Raw genomic sequence first — 10,507 nt, forward strand, 5'->3', positions numbered from 1 at the left:
AAAAAAAAAAAAAAAAAAAAAGTTGTTTGGGTATAGGATTATACAATGTGGGTAACCAAGAAAAGGCATGACTACTTTCCTAAATGCCAAAAAAAAGTCATCTGACGGCAATCTAAGGCAGATTATTAAGCAGAGAGTATCTAAGGACGTAAGACACAGATACTTCAGAACAGTTGCTACGGCAGTTGAGAGACACAATGACAGTAATTTTTTTAATCCAGTATATTTCTGAAAAGACTGTTATATATTTTTACTAAAGCTTGAAGGAATAAACAATTCCTCTTATGCAAACTGTTCCAGAGAATAAAAAAAGAAAGCTAACAAACTTATTTTATGAAGCCCACATAATACTGATACACGACCAGACAAAAAAAATACAAGAAATCAAAATTACAGTCTAATCTCACTTTTGAATATTGCTGCAAAGTTCCCAAATATATATTTGCAATTACAGTTCAGCATGTATTTCATATTTCATAACCAAATAGGATTTATCCCAAAGATGAAATAACTGTTCAAGCTGGACACAGTTTCTCACTCCTATAATCCCAGTCTTCTGAGAGGCTGAGGCAAGAGGATCACTTGAGGCCAAGAGTTTGAGACCAGCCTGGGCAACAGAGAGACCCCCCCCCATCTCCACAAAAAGAAAAACAAACAAAATAACTGCTCAATATTTGAAAATGTATAATTCCTCCTATTAAGAGCAGGTGGGCTGCCAGGCACAGTGGTTCACACCTGTAAACCCGCACTTTGGGAGGCCAAGGCGGGTGGATCATGAGGTCAGGAGATCCAGACCATCCTCGCTAACACGGCGAAACCCCATCTCTACCAAAAATACAAAAAATTAGACAGGCATGGTAGCACACACCTGTAATCCCAGCTACTCAGGAGGGTGACGAAGGAGAATCACTTGAACCTGGGGATTCTCCTTGAACCTGAGGCAGAGGTTGCAGTGAGCCAAGATTGCGCCGCTGCACTCCAGCCTGGGTGACACAGCGAGACTTCAACTCAAAAAAAAAAAAAAAAAAAAAAGACCAGGTGGGGTTGCTCATACCTGTAATTTCAGCACTTTGAGATGCCAAGGTGGGAGGGCTGCTTGACCCAGGAAGTTCAAGACCAGCACAGGCAACATACTGAGACCACATCTCTATGAAAAACTTGAAAATTAGCCAGATGTGATGACTCCCACGTGTGGTCCCAGCTACTTGGGAAACTGAGGTGGAAGGATCTCTTGAACCTGGAAAGTCAAGCTGCAATGAATCATGATCAGACCACTACACTCAAGTCTTATACTGTCTCAAAAAAAACAAAGAAAGAAAGAAAAACCACAAATGTTCAAAACCATCTGATCATCTCAATAACAGAAAAGCCTTGACTAAATGTCAATACTTACTGTCATTCATAATTTTTTAAATCAAAAAAAAAAAAACATCAGATTAAATTAGGAAGAGAAGAGCACTGTTTTAACCTGAAAAAGCATTTCCACAAAAACCTGCAGCAATCACTAGCAGAATACTGTAATAAAATCTTCCTCTCTTTAAGTCAGACAGTCAAAAAAAGCACCTGCTGCCTCCAGTTCTGATCACTGTTTTAACAGAAGTTCTGGCCAACACAACAAGACCAAGAAAAGAAACATGAATTGCTAGGATTGGAAGAGACAAAGTAACCATTATTTGAAGGCAATACAATGGTCTGCATAAAGAAACTTAAAATAATCCACAGACTATTAAAACAAATAAGAAAGGTCAGCAAGGTTTTTGGTTTTAAAAAAAAACTTACAAACCTCAGTAGCATTCCCATATGCCGGCCATAATGAATTAGAAAATATAATTTTTAAAATATTTTGACAACAGCAACAAAAACATAAAGGTATCAAAAATTAAGCTAACAAAAACTATGTAAAAGTTATTTTCGGGTTTTGTTTGTTTTTGAGACAAGGTCTCACTATGTCTCCCAGGCAGGAGTGCAGTGGTACAATCACAATTCACTGCAGCCCCGATCTCCGGGGCTGAAGCAATGCTCCCACCTCAGCCTCCCAAGTAGCTGGGACCACAGGTGAGTGTCACTATACCTGGCTAATTTATTTTTATTTTTTGTAGAGACAGGGTCTCACCATGTTGCCAAGGCTGGTCTCAAACTGCTAGGCTCAAGCAATCCTCCCACCTCAGCCTCCCGAAGTGCTGCAATTACAGGTGCTCTGAGCCACTGTGTCCAGCCTTCTGTGTAAGAGCTTTTTTTCTTTTTTTTCTTTTTTTGAGACAGCGTCTGGCTCTGTCAGTCAGGCTGCAATGCAGTGGCATGATCTCAGTTCACCACAACCACCGCCTCCCAGGCTCAAGCAATTCTCATGCCTCAGCCTTCCGAGTAGCTGGGATTACAGGCATGAGCCACCATGCCTGGCTAATTTTTGTATTTTTTAGTAGAGACAGGGTTTCACCATGCTGGCTAGGCTGGTCTCAAACTCCTGGCCTCAAGTGATCCGCCTACCTTGGCCTCCCAAAGTGCTGGGATTACAGATGTGAGCCACCACACCCAGCCTGTAAGAGCTTTGTAAAGAATACTTTAGAACGTTACTTAGAAAAACATGAATAAACAATAAGACACATATACCATATTCAAGGATAGGATTACTCAATTCCTATCCACAAAAGTCAAATTTGATGTCAAATTGTTCCCAAATTAATCTACAAATAATCAAAACCCCATTATAACTTTCATGGAACTTAAGCTGATTCTAAAATGTACACTACAGAGCGAGAGCCAAAGCTGTTCTGAGAAAAAAAATGAGTAGGAATCGAACCCACCAGATTAAACATACAATAAAGTAGTAATGTTTAACACTGTGAGTATGGAACATAGACAGAAAAATACATCAATGAAACAAAATAAAGACACTGAAAATATTCCCAAGCATAAATGGTACCTCAATATTATCAAAGATGTGTGCCAAATCGGAACATACTCTTCAATAAATAGTGCTGGGACAACTAGCCTGTCACATGGAAAACAAAATTACCTATCTCTTTCACACCATAGTCACAAATTAACTTAAAATTTTCTTAGAGAAAAAAAAATAGAAAGCCTTTATGACTTTGGAGTAGAAATGCATTTTTTTTAAGATGGAGTCTCTCTCTGTCGTCCAGGATGAAATGTAATGGCACAATCTTGGCTCCCCGAAACCTCTGCCTCCTGGGTTCAAGCAATTATCCTACCTCAGCATCCCGAGTAGCTGGGACTACAGGCACACGCCACCATGCCCAGCTAATTTTTGTATTTTAATAGAGACGGAATTTCACTATGTTGGCCAGCATGGTCTCAATCTCTTGACCTCATGATTCACCCCCTTCGGCCTCCCAAAGTGCTGGGATTACAGGTGTGAGCCACTGCACCCAGCCCAGAAATGCATTTTTTAAACAGAAACAAATTATAAAAGAAAAAGACTGAGAAGTGTTACTATATCAAAATTTTAAATTTCTGGATGATAAAAAATAATTTTTAAAAATATCACAGAATAAAAAAGTATCTACAAAAAATTCATATTTAACCTCTACAAAGAGTTCCTATAATTTACATTAAAAAGACAAAAAAATACAATAGAAAAATGGGCAAAGATATGAACAGGCAATGAAAGGTGCTCAACCTTACCATTACTCAGAAAAATGGAAAGTTTTTGAATGATCCATTGTTTTACATTCATTAGACTGACAGAAATGTAAGTAAAACAATACCAATTGTCAAGGCTATACGAAGCAGAAATTCTCCCCACTGCTGATGGGATATACATCAGCCTCCTGGAAGAGCAATGTGGCAATGCCTAATAAGGATGAAGAGGTGTACAGCCTGTGACAAAACAATTCCATTTCTCATGATTTCCTCCCAGGAAACTAGCACATATGCATAAGGAGATCGTTACTGCACCATTTTATTTAACAGAGAAATGTGGAAAACGCCCAAAAGGGAAAAAAAAACTGTTGTGGCAGGGCACAGTGGCTCACGCCTGTAATCCCAGCACTTTAGGAGGCCAAGGCAGGCGGATCACGAGATCATGAGTTCAAGACCAGACTGGCCAACATGGTGAAACCCTGTCTCTACTAAAAAATACAAAACTTAGCTGGGCATGGTGGCTTGTGCCTGTAATCCCAGCTACTTGGGAAGCTCAGGTAGGAGAACTGTTTAAACCAGGACCCGGGAGGTGGAGGTTGCACTGAGCCGAGATCACACCACTGCACTCCAGCTTGGGTTACAGAGTGAGACTCCACCTCAAAAAAGAAAAGAAAAAAAAAAAACTGTTGTATATTCACATTAGAATTCTGATGCAGATCTGTATCAGCACTGATAAATGATAAAAACATAATATTGAGGTTTTCTTTTTAAAGACCATGGAGAAAGTTAGTTACAGTATGATACCATTTTGGAAATGCCTGAACTCACAAACTAATGTATCCCTGTACATGTAATATACAGCTAAAAATGGAGTAGAAAGTCAACCACAAACCATCCACCAGAAGAAAGAAAGCAGGAAAAAAGAGGGGACTGATACTCAACCTGTAATATGTCATTTATTCATTTACTCTGATACAAAGGTGAAATATGCAATAATGCTGATGTGTTCATTCTTGGTGGTAAGTCCATTGGGGTGGGGGGTGTGTGTGTGTGTGTGTGTGTGTGCGCGCGCGCGCGCGTGTGTGTGTGTGTGTGTGTGTTTTAGAGACAGAGCCTCATTCTGTTGCTCAGCCTGGAGTGCAGTGCGCAATTTCGGCTCACTGCAATCTCTACCTCCCAGGTTCAAGTGATTCTCCTCCCTCAGCCTCCCGAGTAGCTGAAATTAAACACGCACCACCATGCCCAGTTAATTTTTGTATTTTTAGCAGAGATGGGGTTTTGCCCTTGTGGTCAGGGCTGGTCTCGAACTCCTGACCTCAGGTGATCCGCCCTCCTTGGCCTCCTAAAGTGTTGGGATTACATGTGTGAGGCCTGCCCGTTGTTAGGCTTGTTATACTTTCTATCTCCAGCCTAACTGTCTTCCCTGGGCGTTAAATCTCTTCACACCTGAACTCTTCCAACATTGAATGTCTAAAATGTGAGCCCTTTCTCTCAGCCCCTCCCTGCTCCTCTTCCAGCCTCTTTCTACTGCTGTGATCACCACACATTCTCCTCCTAAAGCTGTGGCAGGACCACGGATATCCTCCAACAACTTAAGAAAAAAAAGCAGGGAAAAACTTTCTTCAAACAACCAAGGAAATTCTGCACAGAAGCTCAAACAAACCAGACACATGCAGAGCTGCCCCTGGAGGCAGGGACAGAGCTTGGGACTTCTCTAGTAGAGTGGGCCAGGCCCCAGACAGACGCCTCAAAAACAGTCTGAAAATCCCTGGTACGCAAAATGAAAGTAGAATTCCTTAAGAGGACACTTGCAAGTCCTTCACCACCCAGCCCTTCTCCACAGGTCATCCCCACCTTCTGGCGCTTTCCCCACCTTCCCGCAGCACCCCTGCTTCTCCACACTCCCACAGTGCCTAGACTCCGTGCCCAGCAAAGCAAGAAAGTCTCGCTCTAGCACTCACCACACATCCACACACTTGCACGCAACAGTTCCACTCCCAGCACCAAGACACATAGCAGGCCAACTGTCCACGCTAACCCAGGCCCTCACTTCCACATCTCAGTATGCTCACTTCTGCCCCATCATCTTCTAACATTGACTCTATCTCTATCTCTTGCAACAAATTCAGCCCAACAATACAACTGTTCTTTCACTCCCACCTCTTTGACAACTGTATTATCCTCCTAGCTTCTGCAACTGCTAAGGTTCTGACAGCAGCAGTCTGAGAGCTCTCCTGCTTTTTGACAGTGAATGAAATCCTGCTAATAACTGTCTTCACTTCCCCTCTCTATTAATGATGACAGGTTAAATAGGGCAGCCAACTGCATGCTACCGACAGTTTTAAATGGCAACACATTAAAGCAAAAGGTGTAAGGTCAGCCTTTTATAGCTGTTGCACTTAACAAGGTTAAAATCTAATCTTCTGCTTTGAAAAGTCAGGAAGTTCAATTTATCAGCTCAGCATGGACTGATCGTATTCTGGGGCATTCACATTAATGAAATTCACAAAAGACTGATTCATCCTACAGAACGCCAATTGTTATGGACTGAACCATGTCCCCACAGAATTCACTATGCTGAAGCCCTAACCCTCAATGTGACTGCATTTGGAGACGAAGCTTTTAGGGAGGCGATTAGAGTAAATGAGGGATCCCCATCAATAAGAGTGGTGGCCTTATAGGACGAGAAAGAGACATCAGAGAGGTCCCCCTGCACTGACACAGAGATCAGACCATGCGAGGGCACAGAGAGAAGGCGGCCACACGGCAGGCCGAGGAGAGAGATCTCACCAGAAACCAACTCTGACAGCACCTTGATCTTGGACTTCCAACCTCCAGGACTATGATAACATTAATTTGTCCAGTCCTTAGTATTTTACTATGGTGGCCCAAGCACACTAAGAATCGCATTTATGAATTCAAAATGAGAACACAGACCAATCACGCCTGTCATCAAGGATAACCCATTCATGGCAGCAGAGCATTAAGATCTAGAAAATTACATTGATGGCCAATTAATCAGCAAGCAAGGAACTGGAATGACGTGACTTAAATGTTCTCAAAGAATCTGGAGTCCACTTCCTAGTGATGTGAATACCCACATTCACCTAATACAGCTTTAGCCCTTCCCTGAATAAATACTCATCAAGCATCTTCTCTCCAACTGTTTTTCCCTGTCCATGTTCTGCACTGTTCCCAAAGCCTGTTATTACAACATCATGGACTCCTAACAACTTACAATTTCTAAAATCACAACTTATCTTACAAGAACTACATGTAGGGAGCAGAGTTTCACTTACTCTTGATTAATACATCTTACTCTTTAGCAAATTGTTTCCAAATAATAACCTGAAATGTAGACAGTTCCAGAGACTCCTATCCTTTAAACAGCTGACTAACCTTGGGAAGACTCCTACAGGAAATAAAGAGAGAGCGGAATACCCCATGCCAAACTGCAAGGACACTTCCATGAAACTTATCATTCTCTACTGATTAAAACTGAAACAAAAACAGAACACTTCTAAACACAATGAAAACAGTTATCAGGTCTATCACTTCCACCCACCCACCCCCAAAAAAAAAAACTTTCAATAGAGTGAATAGTGTAATACAAGAGATATTCAGTCCATTAAGTTGCTAAGCTAACCGACTGTATGTACTTAAGACTACAAATTAACCTTAAAGACCAGATATACTTTTTTCTAGGCAGTTCAGGCATTTATAATTGAATAAACGGACCCTGCTGACCACCCAAGCTGAGATTCCAATGACAGTGACAAGGGGCTTTATCAGAATGGAATGAAAGGAATAGAAAATTGTGGGGTAACCAGAACAGTCTTCTAAACGAAGACAGTAAGTACATTAATACACCTTGAAAAACAGAATCAGAACACTTAGAACAATTCTGAGAAACACAAACCTTTATAAACCCAAGGATAGAGCTTTACTTACATGAAGGAATAATGAACTGGGGCTCAGTGTTGCCTGCGTAGCCAAGCTTGGTATACCTAAAAGCACAAAGTCATCAACACATGTTTAGATAATAATGCTCTCATCTATATTGAATTAATGTCTTTTATTATAAGCTCTCCAAGTCCTAAAATATCAAGCCTCAGAATACTCCTTGAAATTAAAAAAATAAAACTTGTGATCACTGAGAATCAAACACGAATTTCAAATAAGAAAGCAGTTTTACAAAAACTTAAAATAGTATGGTTGTTTCTACTAGAAAAGAAACACATATATACTAACATATAAATTACATTTTGTGTATCCCTAATAACTTTAAAAGTGCTTTTACTCTACCTTTACAAAAACTCTGTGAAGAAAGTAGAAATTATCCCTGTTTTGCAGATGAGAAAAGGGAGGCACTGAGAAGTTGATTAAACTGCCCACACTAATGAACTGCAGAAAAAGAACTCCAATCTCCATATGCAGGCTAATTCCAGCGCTGGCTCTCTAAGAAGTATACTTACTTCCTAGAACTTTTATACAAACTTCCTGAACTTTGGGGTGGGGGGGTGGTTAGAAAATGATTATGTAATTTTCTTAAAATGTCATGGCATATGTCTAAGAAACAGCTACTGCCATCTCCTGAGAAGCATCTGACAAGAGCATCTCTTTATCATCTCATTTCAGAAGGAGCCCATTTTCTGTCAAGACACTGCATGATAGATTCCAAAAGTCTTAACTAAAACAAATGCCAAAATACTACTATCTGTTCCAAAAGCATTTGCTAATCTCCTAAATATAAAAGGGGGGGGGTGGTGGGAAAAAAAAAACCACCACTCAGAACCATCTGCTGGAAATAAAGTTGAGAAGCGGTGAGTAAATTGAGAAGACTCATCAGCACGTCCCTTCTTATTAGGACTACTCTAATTAACAGTAAAACAGTAACGTCTGGACAACCAAGCCGTCATTCTGTAATACTTATGGTGAATAAAAATACTAGCAGTGTTGGCCAGGCGCAGTGGCTCATGCCTGTAATCCCGGCACTCTGGGAGGCCAAGGCAGGCGGATCACCAGGTCAGGAGATTGAGACCATCCTGGCTAACATGGTAAAACCCCGTCTCTGCTAAAAATACAAAAAATTAGCCGGGTGTGGTGGCATGTGCCTGTAGTCCCAGCTACTCAGGAGGCTGAGGAAGGAGAATCACTTGAATCTGGAGGCGGAGGTTGCCTTGAGCCAAGATCATCCCACTGCACTCCAGCCTGGGTGACAGAGGGAGACTCCGTCTCAAAAAAAAAAAAAAAAAACACTAGCAGTGTTGAAACTAACTTTATTAATTCACTGTATTTTAAAAATTATTTCAAGATGCTTGATATTAAATTTTTGATGTGGTAATATTGCTAAATTCTAAATTAATTTTGTGATTTTTAAATCTATTTTACCATACGCTAATTTCACTATGTTTGAACACATAGTGAATGGGTGAAATCTAAGGAGACAAAAAAAAAAAAAGTCAGCTCCCCTTAAACCATACATTACTGCTCAGCTTCCACAAGATCTGAGATCTTCATGCCACAGGAGCCAGGGCAATGCCAAGTCTTGGGACTCCTCAGGCCTGAGTCCTGAGCTTTTGGAGGCAAGACCCATGTGAAGCCCGCTCCAGTTCCACAACTAGAGAGCTGGAAACAGAGTACAAGGCCAAGTGGACCCACGACAACTCCACTCCAGGGTTCACAGACCTACAAGGGGGATTTCAGAGCCAACCCAGGATGAAGGCAACAAAGACTGGCCTTTAGAATACAGATCCTCCCTAATTTGAACATCATTCTGGAATTATATTCCAGAAAATAAATATAAATAAGTGAATTACTAACCCAAGGCTAAAGATACCTATGGAATCCAACAAGCAGATCTGAAATCATCAAATCTGTGTCTCCAACAAGTTACATCAGCTACTTCCCACAAAAAGTATGCACCTTATGCTTAAATAAATCCACCTTCCCACACCGTTAGACTATGAGTTCCACACGCTGCCCAGAACGGGGTCCTTTCTCATGGCTGTATCTACACCCCCGGCACAGTGCCTGGCACATGGCAAATACTCCAGAAATATCTGCTGAACGTATTCTTTCCAGTTGCAACAAAGGTACTCATTGTCAAACTGCTAGGGGAAGGACCGATATTTGAAAAAGGGATGCTGGAAGTCAGAATCTAATGTAACCAGAAAAAAATCACAGACATCATCTACTACAATTTCCTACTTAAAGAGGAGCAGTGGCCTAAGCGTAATGGGTTTTAGAAAAAAAAAATAAACTGAAACCAATATGGTAAAATGGTAACATTTATTAAAATTAGGTGCTAAGTATCATTCAGGCTGTTATATCATCTTCATATCTTGAGTATACTGTATTGGTTAAGACCATGCACTTTGGCACCATACTGAGTTCAAATCCCAGCCCCACCATTTGACAAATGTGTATCTTTGGGCAAGTTACTTTACCTATCTGTATGTCTGTTACGTAAAATGGGGATAATACAACCTATCTTTTATTTTAGGGTTAGTATAATAATTGAGTGAGTTAGTATATATAAAAATACTAGAATACTATCTATACAAGTATTCATTATTATTTTTACTATTATTTTTCTACATGTTTAAATGTTCCCTAATTTAAAATTTTGAAAAGTTAGTGTGGGCACAGTGGCTCACACCTTTAATTCCAGCACTTTGGGAGGCTGAGGCAGGAGGACTGCTTGAGCCCAGAAGTTTAAGACCAGCTTGGGCAACAAAGCAAGACCCCATATCTACAGAAAACTTTTAAAGTGGCTGGACTGGTGATGCATGTCTGTAGTCCCAGCTACTTAAGAGACTGAGGCAAGAGGACCCCATAAGCCCTGGAGTTCAAGGTTGCCTCAACCTCCTGGGCTCAACTATGACTGTGCTACTGCACTCTA

At 40.8% G+C, this 10,507-nt stretch overlaps 1 protein-coding gene across 3 annotated transcripts in view; it reads right to left on the reverse strand.

Moving 5' to 3' along the window:
• The window catches only part of ACTR3B (actin related protein 3B), a 106,128-nt gene that overhangs the window by 72,419 nt on the left and 23,202 nt on the right, over positions 1-10,507 (reverse strand). For 2 of the 3 annotated variants that reach the window (XM_017519813.1, XM_017519804.1), the window contains exon 2: positions 7,555-7,610. The exons of the other annotated variant lie outside the window; for it this stretch is intronic. In XM_017519813.1, the coding sequence (XP_017375302.1) occupies positions 7,555-7,610 (56 nt within the window). The remainder of the gene's footprint in view (positions 1-7,554; positions 7,611-10,507) is intronic. 3 annotated transcript variants of the gene reach the window in all.

This window comes from Cebus imitator, unplaced genomic scaffold (genome assembly GCF_001604975.1).
Source record: "Cebus imitator isolate Cc_AM_T3 unplaced genomic scaffold, Cebus_imitator-1.0 Scaffold20, whole genome shotgun sequence".
In the NCBI taxonomy this organism is placed as follows: Eukaryota; Metazoa; Chordata; class Mammalia; order Primates; family Cebidae; genus Cebus; species Cebus imitator.